Below are 13765 nucleotides of genomic sequence, written 5' to 3'. Positions count from 1 at the left end.
ACTAAAAAAATAAAATTATTGCAATCCTATATTATATGGATATGTTACTTTCAGCACTAACACGCTCCTGTATCTCTCTTATCTAGTTTAAACACGGCGCAAGGCTGTGCCATCAGAACAAGCTGGGCCACTTTGCCATCCATGCCGTGGCATTCGCTGGTGCCAAAGATGCCATGGAGGTGATTTTGCTGAAAGGTAAAGCAGCTTTACTTCTCTACACGTTCAGCTTGTTTAGCGCACCACTGATAGCATGTCTGCTGCTCCAGAAATATTTGCTTCAAGACCAAAATATTTGTGAATTTTCTGCCCTCTCCTCTGAGTAAATGGAAAATCCCATCATTTACATTCCCGATTACAGTCCACATGTGCAGGTGACTCAGCTGAGTTTATAAGGCAGAATAAGAATAACAAATGCCTGGTCAGTCAAAGTGCGGTTTATGTGCTCCATCATCTGGGTTTTGTTTGCAAATCTGTGGTCAGGAGTTAAACAAATGATAATTGAGGCTGGGACTGATTGAAACTCACTGATCCTGTCATTCTCTCTCTCTTTCATTATGCTCTCACTATATTCTCCCTCATACTCTCTCTCATATTCTTTCTCCTTATACTATCTCTGTCTCTAATCTCTTATATTATCTCTCTCTCCTTCTCCTTATACTGTATCTCTCTCTATACTCTCATATTCTCTTTCATATTCTTTCTCCTTATACAATCTCTATCTCTACTCTCTCTGTCTTATGTTTTCTCTCACTCTCACATTCTCTCTTTATCTTTATACTCTCTCTATCTCTACTCTCTCATATTCTCTCTTTCTCTCTCTCCCTCTCTCTGTCTGTCTTTCTGTTTTCTCTACTCTCTCTGTTCTGTCTCCTCTATATTTTCTCTGTATTGTCTCTCTCAGGTGAAGAGCTGGGTATCTCCACCTCTGTACATGTAAATTATCTGGATAAGTCTAAAAGCAGTCCTCTACACTTGGCTGTGCGAGGAGGAAACACTGAAGTGATTAAGCTCTGCATCTCTAAAGGAGCAAAGGTGGACCAGCAACAGGTGACTGACAAAAAAAAAAAAATTCAAAGGCTTTCAGATAACTGCTACTGTATTGCATGGACAAAAAACCTTCATCAAAATGTTACTTTCGGTAGTTCACCAACACATTTTGAATGCAGAAAATGGACATGAAGGTCATGTAATTTTCACAGACTAAACACAGTTTCTAATTTTCATCACCAAAGTCTAGTGAGAGCAACAGTGGCTGCATGCTCCAACCAACAAGTGTACATATCATAAACATCATTTATTCAGCCGTGTGCCAAAGTTTGGGTGCCCCGGTCAAATTGCATGTGTTGATTGTCTAAGTGAAAATAAGTTCATGCCTAGGGGTAGGGTGTCCCGATTTTTGTTGAGATAGAGAGGTAGGGCGACGTGTTAGGGCTACATGGCCAGGGCTACATTTTTCAGAAGCACACTCCAAACAGAGTGTTGTGAGAAAAACAAAAAAACGGCAAGATGGCTGTGCAAGCGACCAAAGAAACCCACAAATGTAAGTATTTTCTCAGTTAAAAAATACTATAGCCATTGTATTGTCTTAGTTTAATGTCATTTCAATGTATTATAGTCTTTTTCTTCATGACAAGCATAAAAATTACTAGCCAGCAAAATTTCCTGAGGTGCCAGAATGCTGCACTGCATTGAACTGCTGCACCATTTAAGGTGGAATGGGAAAATTTAAAGAAGAAGCTGGGGAATAGCTGACTTCAGCTTTATGTCACCAAACAATTGCGGTGGGTGATAATAAATAATTGTTGCATACTCCACCCCTCTCACCTTTGAAGGCATATGATTCCCTAAATTTAACTAAAGACCAGGTTGCTGAACTTCACCTCTGCTATCACTGCAGATTGGCAGGGTTGCCTACAGAGCACAGCTAGTAGCCTGTTAATGAAATAATGTTCTTTTTTATTTCATAGGGGAAGTCTAAGGGGCATGGTGACACTCGAAAACAAGAGGTAGAGGGTAAAAATAAGTATTAGGATTGGGCCTTAGGCTTGCTTATGGTGAGTTAATGAGGGATGGAAGATCATTAATCTATAGCAGCGCACTGTCCAGCAAAGTTTGCTGAAAGTGCGCAAGGTTTTGGTTTAAAAGACATTCAAAAGCTATATTTGAACAAGAGCGCTGCAGTCATGGCATCATACAGTGCATTTCTCAAGTTGTCATGACATCAAAATTTCCATATTTGGTGCCCACAAAAAGGCCTGCCACAGTTGTCTGATAGCAGACATTTGCGCTGACAAGTTATTTTATTACATACTGGGTATGTTTTCGTCAGATGAGTTAAGGCAAATACCTGTAAATAAAAATAGCAGAGGCATGTTATGGATCTTATGTCATTAGAGTAGCGAGGCAGCTGCTCAGCCAGTTTGGCCACTTTAGACTTGCACTTTAATAGCTGCACATGAACAAAAAAGAAAATGTAATTATTAGTCATAATTATTTACATTGCAATTAAACGTCAGATTAAATGTCACGATCATGACGGGCCTACCCACAAAGATTTAAATGCACGCACACACATACTCAGGGGCGGTTTCCTGAACTGATGCACTGATTCAGGCTCCTCCGGCTCTGCTCTGCACTCTCAGAGCCCCATCAGTGCAGTTAGTGCTGCGGTAATAGGCTCAGATTCAGGAGGTAAATTGATACAGATTGTGGGCTCTTATAGCCGAACTGACCGCGGCCTTTTCTCTTTTCCCTCCACTGCTGCCCAGAGTGTTCTCTCATTAATGGTCTGATGGTTTGTGGTGCTTGTAGAAAGAGCAGCTGAGAGATGACCCATCCTGCTGACCCTCCGCTCTCACTTATCTCAGACTAATAACAGGCTCCACATCTCTCTCAGTGTGACCGTTTCATCTCCGCTTCTTTACAGTGTGACAAATCCACAGCTCTGCACTTTGCCTGCACCCAGGGAGCCATTGAAGCTGTCAAAATCATGCTCCTGCCCTACAAACAAATGGAAGAAATAATCAACATCAGAGATGGAGCCAATCAGACCCCCCTGCACAGGTCAGTCCGGGGTCAATAGAGGTCAAAAGTGTCCCTGTTTGACCAAAGCAGCTTTGAAAACATTCGGGAAGTAAAAAGAAAAAGTAAAGTATAGAGGGGGTTTGCAGATCTAGGGCATTATTCACAATCACTAATAAACATCTTTCAAAACTCTTGATACATTGCACCACTGAGAACAACCTCATTTAATCAAAACATCAACAAGAGTGCTCTCACAACATGAATACTTTATCAATCACAGCACAGACACCCCAGAAACTCTCATTATTTTAAATTTCTGCATAACTTAGCAGTTGCGATGGAAAGAAAGTCATTCAGAGTGGTTTGATGTGAAATGGTTCATTGTATATGCTTAAATTTCTTTACAGTGATGGTGATAGTAACCAGGAGTCACAATGTCTAGAACATAAATATAGACATTTCATTTACCATCCAAAACCACCAGTGACCCTACAAGTGTCTTCTGAGTTTTACATGTAGTGTTGATGAAGGTTAAATAGTGAAAAATCTAAAAAAATACATTTCTTTAACTATTTTGTCTCACAACACCCTACCTTTACTCCTCCACCATGAATGAATTTTGAAGTAAGTTTTAGAAGAGAATCTTCTCAAAACTATTGTAAAACTGTGTTTCAGACGTCAGGCATTGTATTCATAACCATTTTCATATAATAACTTTCTGTGAGGGAGCTTTTAGAGGTGGATGTCTGGTTCCTATCACCACCATTGTAAACAATTCTGACTCTGTAAGTTTCTCTAGAACAGAGCATTTCACACCAAACCACTCTGAATGACTTGTTTACATCTTACATGTCTCACATGTGATTTTCTATTTTACCTGAATTTAATCAGAGGTTTCAGTGTAACAAATGTGTAATAATGTACACATGCATATGCAGAGCTACAGGAATGCTCATATTTTTTTCTTGGTGTTTTGGCCTCCCGTCCACAGCAAAACAACGCTTTTGTTCACTGAAAACTGAGTTTTTTTAAAACTTTGTTTTCAGGGTTTTGTGAGAACAGGCAAAGCACAGCTTTTTGCAAGCACTGACATCATGAACTCACACATACCAGCAGCTGTTTCAGTTATTAATCCATGTAAAATCTGGCTGACCACTGAGTTGTTTCTGTGTGTTCAGTAACATAACATCCAGTTAACTGATTATGACTCTTGGGTTTTATTTATCATTTATTTCTCTTCTGTTGACAGAGCCACGTTATTTGATCACATTGAACTGGCTGAATATCTTGTTTCAAAGGTAAACGCTGCAGAATGGTTTCTAGGCCTATTTCTCTACTGTAAACGTTGTTCAGCTGCCTGTTTGATGGACTGTTTGATTATAGGGATATCAGCTGTTTCATTCTCATATCACTGTACATTGTCAAAGCCCATAACTCACTGACTTTTATTCTGCTTTTTGGAAAGGGAGCAGATATTGATTGCATTGACTGTAAGGGTCTGTCCCCGTTGCTGCTGGCGACCTCGTGCAGCGCCTGGAAAACAGTTTCATTTTTACTGGCAAAGGGTATGTTATGATTTCTACAACTAAATATTGTGTCCATTTTTAACTGAAGCAAAGCTTGATGAGAAAAAAAAATCCCCTTAAATCTGTCCATATTTAAAGATAACAGTGTGTTATACAGAAAACACATCATAAACCACAAAATCCTGTATATTTTTCAAAATCTACATGGAATATATTGTAATATATTTTGACTATATTTATTGAATGAAAATATAATATATTGACATGATGTCTATGACATATTGCAATGTAAAAAAAAACCCAAAACAAAAACAAATACTTCCAAAATGGTAACTTTACAGGATAAGGGAACGATGGCCTTATCTTTTAATGTAAGTTAATGTAAATAAGTTTTATTCCATGATTTTGGAACGGTTCCAAGAAAACAAACTAGAGAAACTTTTTTTGTGGATTTAATATTTCTAATATTACATTTAAAATGAAATTAATTTATTGCTATATAATGTGTATATTTTCCCAAAATACAGTATATTTGAATATATTTCCAATCTATTTTAAGTGAAAATGTAATATGATGCTATATGATGTTTATATATTCCAAAGCTATAGTACATTGTAATATAGTTGCAATATATTATAATTAGAGTGAAACTGTAATATACCGCTATATATATGCCATATTTACCAAAAACACAATATATTGTAATACATGTCCAATATATTATATTTTCATACATGACAACTTGTGAAGTTTTGGTGAAATTCACTGTTTTGAATGTTAAATAGGCCATTCACATGAATCATGTAGGTTCAAGGAGGTTTTTCTGGAGGACTGGGATGCTGTTTGGTCTTAAAGAGAACAGCAGGTCCTTTTCCAATACATAGTCATTGTTTTTTTACTGTTAAAAATTCCATGGACCAATTAGAAGCAAGATAACACCACCGTCATCACCGACATTAACCTCTGTATCTCTGGATATGCTACAGTATAAACAGGGTTGAAGGCAAGTTGGTTTATGGCTTATTTTCTTGTTTTTCCATTTCCATAAACTCTTCTGGGCTAGTAGAACAGGTAGTGGATAGAGTTGAGACACTAACCTGAAACAAGCACAGGCGGCTGCAGCAGCAGCAGCAGCAGCAGCACCATTTAGCCAAACAGCTAACGTACTCAACAGAGCGCAGAGTGCATTTGGCTTGTCAGAATAGTTCTCCTGTCTGCTTCTTACCATTTAAATTAAACATATTGCATTGTTCATGAAGATGATGTTTGGCTGTTATTCATAATTTTACTCATATCTTAAGTTGTGTATCAAAAACATTGAGATTTCAGGTGGAACAGAAAATTTGAATAAGAAGAGAAAGACAGCCTCCTGCTTCCTTCAGAATTGGTAGCTAATGAGCTGTCATGTTTTTTCCATCCTGTCGTTTAATCTAATGTGCACCAGAATGTTTCATTTTCATTTTAAAAGCACTAAATTTCTGATGGGTGAAGATGCCTTCGAACTCACCTACAGCAGTTGTGTTTTCTAAACTTGTCACCTTTTTCACTCCTCTCCGGTTTTCATGCTTGATTTTAAATGTAAATCCAGGAGATTGCTATATGATTTCTATATGTTCCAAAACTGTAATATATTTGCAACTATAAGGTAGCTAACAGCTTTAATATACTTGTTAGCTACATTTGCCTCATGGCACCTGTGCTAAAACTAAAGAAGCATACTTTAGACACCAAACAAGTCTTTTTGACTACATTTGGGGTAAGAGGGGAGTAATGGACCTTCACTGGACTGTCTCTTTAACTGTGTGAAAAGTAACTCATGTCAATGTGTTGCTGCAGGTGCAGATTTTAGATTAAAAGACAAACATGGACGAAACTTCCTCCATCTGGTTGTCTTCCAACCAAAAGGGCTGAAAAATCTTCCTGAACACATCTTACAGGTACAACAGAGCAGATTAGTAAAAATACAGACAGACAGACATTAAAGTATAAAATAGAAAAATGATAAAAGCAGGGAAACTGATTGCTTTGAAATCTTGATTTTATTGAAACTCAGATAGTGAATTAACTACACAGATCATGATGTTATTTGAACAACACTGGTGAATCAACATTACTGTTTAAAAGTTTGGAATCACTGTTTTTATTAAGAATTAGTAGGATAGTTTCAACTAATTAGTAGAAAGCTGGAAAAAATGCAGAAATTGAAGTGCCATGGTAAACAGAGCTGTAGATGATACAGTAATGACTGAGAAAGCTGTGTAACAGTTCTAATAAAACTTCTAATAAAAGTTCTAATACAATTAGAGACATCACCTGAAAACTCTTAGCCAAAAGGGTTCTATATAGTACCAAAAAAGGGTTCTTTGGCTTGTAACAATAATGGAACCCTTTTAGGTGCTGCAGCACATTCTCTATCAATCTGAAGAACACTTTCATGATGCAAAGGGCCCTTTTTTAGTACGTTATTTTAATATGTTCCCTATAGAGAGCGTGTTAATTACTATATGTTATGACTGTGTTATATCTGTGTTATCTGTGAGTTTTTGGTGTTCCCAAAAATCATCTTGAAATACCTTCTGGTGTCTAGCTTATAGTACTTCAATCTACACTGTAAAAGTTATTATTGAATAAAATAATGGAAATGATTAATCTGACAGATGATTTCAAACTTTTTAATGGTCATGTAAGTTGACTAGAAAGGTAGTGTATGTTAAGGAAAATTTATGCTCACAAAAAGGCTGAATGTTTGTGTAAAGCTCAGAGGATCAACATTCTTGGGCTAGAAGTCTTTCAGGCTTACCAGACTAGTTTCCAGACAATAGTATTTTTAACGTGTAATCACCACTGACATTACAGTTTGGTTCAAGACTAGGCATAGTCCATGTCATGCAAACTAACCCTTTGCTTTTATTTATTTAAGCTTAAGTCAGCATATAAAGTGGACTATGCCTCATGTACTCCCATATACACCAGTTGTATTAGTAACTAACGCTGAGCTGTTTCCTCTCCAGAGTAAAGCGGTGATGGAGCTGTTGTGTGATGAAGACTTTGATGGCTGCACTCCACTGCATTACGCTTGCAAACTGGGCATCCATGACTCGGTCAAAAACATGCTGGGCTTAAAAATCTGCCTTGCCCGCAAGTCCAAGGAGAAGAAATCTGCTCTTCACTTCGCTGCAGAGTGAGGCGCCTTCACTTTCTCACACAGTTCACTAATGAGAGCTGTGACAGCTTTATGTCTCACACTAAAGCGCTTATCCTAAAATCCAAGGTTTGCTGTGTATAATGTGATACAGGAGTGTCCAAAGCCCGTCCCAAGGACCAAATGTGTCCGTAGAGAAATTATAACTGGCCCATGGCTTCTGTTTAAGAGTTTGTTATTAGTTATTCAAAAAATGCCATATATTAGAATATATTTCCAATATATTTCATTTTGAATGGGCTAATAATATGGATTAAGCAAATATATATTTTGTTCCCAGTGTATTCTGGAAATGAAACTGTTTTGTAATGAAATGAATTAGCCTGCCTGTTAACCATTCTCTACAGACTTTGACGGTGAGCTTTCCTCATAGATACGGGCGTCTGAACACATGTATCAGGCTGCTGGAGACCATCAGTGACTCAAGGCTGCTAAATGAGGGCGATGAGAACGGACTGACCCCTCTCCATCTGGCCTCCAGGGGGGGACACACTAAAGTAGTGGAACTGCTGCTCAGGAAGGGGGCGCTGTTTCAGAGGTAAAACAGCAATATTCTAATACTTACTGTCTTCCCAAACTCAACTTTTCAACAAAATTTCCATGGTTAAAATGTACACAAAGTCATTCAGAGTGAATGGTTTATTGTAAAGAAACTTACCGATTTACAGTGGTAGTGTTAGGGCCAAGCTTCAGACCAATAAGGACTGAACTTCTGACCAAACAGGACCAAGCTTCTGACCAATCACTGTGAAGCGTCTGACCTAACATGGCTGAGTTTCTGATCAAATAGGACCAAGTTTCTGACCAACCAGGACTGTGCTTTTAACCAATTAGCAATCAGGGCTGAGCTTCTGACCAATCAGGACAATGCTCCTGATTGGTCAGTGTATGTTTTATTCAGTCATTAAGTTTTTAAATATAAGTTTATCCCAGTAAACGTACATCACTAACCTGTGTTTGAACTTGTATAGTTAGTGAAAGTGGCTCTAGGTCCTTTTTTAACTGACTTTTAGTTCTTTAATTGTAGTTATAACAGAAAATTCTCCAAACATCAAAACCATTTTGTGAGCCCTCCGGTAGAAAGATTCATAATAACCTCATAATAAGGTCAAAGAAAAATAATGAACTGTAATTATCTATTTATAGTGATTTTTTGTTGACTCATCTGCCTTGAGATGTGATTGTCAGTTTTGAAATACAAGGCGTTCTGGATATTAACTTCATCTAGTCATTTTAGAATCTTCTACAGCTCTGTTCAGTATTCTGGACACGTATCACAGTTCTTCAGTTTTTCATGTGTTCTCTGTTACAGCTTCCTACAATACATAAACCTGTGAAGTTGCACAGCAGTTGCTCTGCTTTTATATCCAAACTTCTGAACAGTATTGTATATTGAATTGTACTGACTTATTTTGTGCTGACAGTTGGAGATCACAATATGAAGTAATAACAGCACCTAAAATTCACAGAATTATGTTGTGTATATAAGTTACAGAAAGTGTGGGTCACTGTATAAACTCTAATATGCAGTGCAGGAATGTAATTATATTACATAAACATGCCCAGTGTGTCCTGCGTCACAGCTGACCTACAGCTAGGGGTTAAGAGAGGCACAGTAATGATGGCAGGAGCTGAGTAGATTACTTGTGGTTGGAAAAGGAAGAGGACATTGTAGAACTTTAATGGACTGGAGCTTTTAAGGATGCCACAGAAGAATGCCCTGGTCTGCTCACTTTGGTAAAGATGTTTTTGTCTTGAGTCCATTACAGAGGCTCCAGGAATCTGAAGGACACATTAATCAGCAGCTGTCCCTCACTTTTGGGGGAAATATTCTTCTAATGGTGATGGGTTCATATTGTTCTTTCCACATTAAACATGATATATATCCACGTTCTTTCACCATCATTTGTGATCAGACCTGTACGAGTCTTCTCATCTGCAGACTTTATTGTTTTCAGTAGCGCCCAACCCATATGAACAATTTGTAGTCGATACCAATTATAAAGGGCTAAACATTCTAATAACCAAATTTAATGTTATGCTGTAGTGGCTTTAGTTAAACAGTGCTTCATTGACTGATGTGATTGTCGGTTCTCAATTAAACTCAAATAAACAGCAGAAACTCACAGTTGTATTATAAATAATATAACAATTATAGCACTGGAGGCGGATCTGCCCAGAATTCTAGTTTTGGTTTCTTCTTATTACCTCCTTTTCTTGTTTTTCTTTATTTGGTAAAGTTGGATAATTACAAGTTGGTAATTATCCAAACAACAATATCACCAACACTAATAAAACTGCAGGTCGTTAATATTGACCATTATTATCTGCTGACTGATATATCAGTCATACACTAGGAGGATTTGCAAGAGGGTGTAAAAATGCATCAGTACATCAATCCGAAAGTTGGTGATTCAACTGTGTCAAATTTTGCAATGTTAAAATCTATTATAATCAATTATAATAGATAGTATTGTTGTATGTATGAGGAGTCAATGTCAGCTATTGCTTCCAAATCATGACATTAAGAAAAAGTTTGATTGGAGGTGTTGATCTGTACTAAATCCATAGGTTATCTTTGAGTCCCAGTTATGTGTTATTGCGCTCGATAACGCATCCAGACATCTATAATTACTTTGTAAATACTACATTAGAGTGCACATCACAGGAGATAAATCATATAAATCACTATGCTCATAATTGTTTTATCTGTGGAATGGTCAGCGATTTTCTGTCTTTTGGGCCATCAGCTACACCATCAAACATCATTTGCAAAAGTAATAGCTGACATTAAGTATCTATGTTTGATGGAGTTAATCAGTATTGACATTAGCTTACGGTACCTTGAACCATCACGTTTTGCCATTCTGTCAACTGCATTCAATGAACGCGTTTACAAGCATTTAATAATTCAGTCATTTTTGGATTTCAGTAATTTCTGGTTATTTAAGTGGTCATGTAAACAGCATACTCATATCAAATCAAATCATTTCACCATAGCTGCTATACAGATCTGTGTAATTTGACTGATATACGGTTCTTTAGGAAATGACTCAGTTTGATTCAGCTGATACTGTTTGATTTATTTATGTTTCAGTTGATTTACAGTTCTTTAGAAAATGATTACATTTTTACAATTCAAAATTAAAATTCAATTCATTATTGATTTGATTGGAGATTACTCAGTTTGATTTAATTTATTTATTGATTTACACTATTAATATTAAATTAATTAGTGATTCAATTAACTAGAGAATGATTCAGTTTCATTTGATAGATTACACTGTAAAAAATTGCATTCAGTTCACTTAAAATGTAAAAAAAATATTTTATTGGACTTAAAATAATAAGTTAATACAATGTAACACACTGATTATTTTCTGTCTACTTACTTTTAGAAGTTCAACCCATAATATTACTTAAGACCACAACGCTTTTTCATGGTGAATTCTATATGAATCCTTTCTTAAAGAGCTGTAACTGAACTAAATCATTAAGGTATTCTTTCTTATTTTACTGAGTTGTTTACGTCAGAGATGCTCCTGTTCCAATACGCTGCCAGTACAGCTGTAGTTTGAGATAAACGAGGAAAAGACAGGCTGGTAGGAAGCAGTTGGTATGAACTGAGATGGATGATTGTTTCTGAAGTCTGTTGCTCTAATCTGCAGTGATTATAAAGGTTGGTCGTGTTTACATTATGCCGCGGCTGAAGGATACACTCAAACGATGGTAATCCTCCTGGCAGCCAATGTCAAACTGCTGGACAACACAGACGAGGACGGGGTACGGCATTTATTTATTATTTATGGTCATGTCATTTCATACAGGACATTACAAATACAAAATGCAACAAATATAAGCAGAACATATACAATCCTTCTTATATGAATAAAATAATGAAATGCCAGTCAAAAAGGATTGCTCACGTGCACTTAAGTCATATACTGATATTTAGCAACTCTCTGTTCACTTAAAGGACCACAAAAAATAACTGGACATTGTAAGACAGGGGTGTCCAATCTTATCTGCAAAGGGCCGGTGTGGCTGCAGGTTTTCACTCGAAATGAGCTGAAGCACACCTGATTCAACTTGTTTAGTTCAGTTGGTTTTAGTCTTCAAACAGCTGATCATGTGAGCTCCTGCTTTGCTGAAATGAAAACCTGCAGCCATACCTTCCCTATGTGGGTAAGACTGGACCCCCCTGTTCTCAGAGAATGCCACACTGCAGACTGCAGGCCCCCTAGTGGCCATTCTGTCTGTATAATAGAAATCGACTCTGATCGGTTTCATTAAAATAAACAAACAAAATATGTCTTCCTTGAGACTCCATTATCAGATTACCTAGGACACTGTTGGCTCTCTGTAAAGTGAGCGGAGTGTTGTAACTCTGTGTTGAGCTGCTAGCAAGCAACGAGGGGTGAATTAGGAGGGGTAAAACCCCCTACCATGAAGACAAAACACACCTTTCCACAAAGATGGCCATGCCGAGATAAAACATCAAACTATTAAATAATCTTGCACAACTAAAGCTGCACTATTTAAGATTTGGGGATTTGGAGACCTCTCTGGTGGAAATATGTAACTGCTCACAATGTGCAGAAGAATTTTCGAATGTGGGTTATGCTTTGGACCCCTTCCCCAAGCGGAATTCCACAATTCAAAGAGAACTCAGGCAAATCTGGTGAAGAATGTGTCTTCTGAGGATGTCAGTGAATTATCTACTATCGTTATTATGTCTTCATCAGTATAATGCTAATTTTGCATTTGAGATCGAAACATCGAGCTGGACCTTCTTTTTCATGACTGAGTAAGTGACGTTAATACATATAGACGTACAACCGTCCGAAAAACTCCCGACATGAAATTATTTAGCTAAATTTAAATCCGATTACATCTTGGAATCGGGCTCCAAATGATATGTATGAACAGTTACCTTACAAATAAACAAATACACAATGTGAGGTGGTCATAAAGGCTGGACGATGACCAGAATATTGATAAACATTCTTATTAAACATGCTTATTTGTATATTTCCTATGTTATCATTAATTTTTTATGTGTATTAGTGATCATTACAAAGAAAAATGATCTTTGAGCAATTCTTTTTGACTGCTAATGTTTAATATAATATATTTTCCAAAAGCATCATAGCACAACAGTCATGTCGGATAATGTACTGACACAGTTGGGAAAAATACAATACATCTTTAATTTTACATTTTGCCCTGCTAATCTTGCTAATTTTAATAGAACACGGCATTGCACATCGCAGCACGAGAAGGTCACGTTGCAGCGGTGAAGCTGTTGCTGAACAGAGGAGCTCAGTTCCTTCTCAACAAAAACGATGCTTCCTTCCTCCACGAGGCCGTGAGAAATGGCAAGAAAGACGTAGCTAATGCTACTATTGAGAATGAGAGGTGAGAGTTCATAGAATAGTATATTTAAGTAGGGCTGGCTTGAATAATTTGAATACTTGAGTATTTATGCTAATGTTTTTATCTTAGAGATGCATATGGCAGGGTGCTTCTTGAATACTTTACATTTCTATAGGTTTGTACTACAGTGAACATCTTTCCTGCTGTTCTCTGTGCTTTTACTGTTTCTCTAAATTGATCTCACCAGCTGTCTTCAACTGTATCAATTTGTTTCAGATCCAGTGACGCTTTAAGCTTGTTTAAAAGAGGCTCAAACATTCGCTGCGTCGTTCTGGATTTAATAGAGTTCCTCCCGGAGTCTACCAAGGTACATCTGTTTGTTCACATAGGCATATTTATGACTGTGTGTATACGTTCAAAGATGCACATATTTGTCTGCACATTTTTAATATTTAACATGCACGTTTAATGTTTCTTATTGTGAGACGGATGTAAGGATACTGTTAGTGTATTTAAAAAAATCTAGGTAAGTCGTTTTTTGCTTGATTTAGGAAATGCTTGAAAGAAGTACAGCTGCCAGTGCAGTGAGATCATTTCACTCCATGAGACCACATTATATCAGTAGTAATCTTCTGT

The 13765-nt window shown here is 37.1% G+C and overlaps 1 protein-coding gene across 1 annotated transcript in view; it reads left to right on the top strand.

Annotated features, from left to right (window-relative positions):
- trpa1b (transient receptor potential cation channel, subfamily A, member 1b) overlaps positions 1-13765 on the top strand; it is a 45962-nt gene that overhangs the window by 12740 nt on the left and 19457 nt on the right. Inside the window, exons 6-16 of the mRNA XM_036558725.1 lie at positions 87-195; positions 902-1047; positions 2927-3063; positions 4274-4322; positions 4490-4589; positions 6388-6488; positions 7563-7732; positions 8127-8291; positions 11422-11536; positions 13005-13171; positions 13406-13496. Coding sequence (XP_036414618.1) covers positions 87-195; positions 902-1047; positions 2927-3063; positions 4274-4322; positions 4490-4589; positions 6388-6488; positions 7563-7732; positions 8127-8291; positions 11422-11536; positions 13005-13171; positions 13406-13496 — 1350 coding nt within the window. The remainder of the gene's footprint in view (positions 1-86; positions 196-901; positions 1048-2926; positions 3064-4273; positions 4323-4489; positions 4590-6387; positions 6489-7562; positions 7733-8126; positions 8292-11421; positions 11537-13004; positions 13172-13405; positions 13497-13765) is intronic.

The sequence above is a fragment of the Colossoma macropomum genome, unplaced genomic scaffold, assembly GCF_904425465.1.
Source record: "Colossoma macropomum unplaced genomic scaffold, Colossoma_macropomum, whole genome shotgun sequence".
NCBI lineage: Eukaryota > Metazoa > Chordata > Actinopteri > Characiformes > Serrasalmidae > Colossoma > Colossoma macropomum.
The sequence above is the reverse complement of the archived record's forward strand: the minus strand, read 5'-3'. Positions and strand labels throughout refer to the sequence as shown.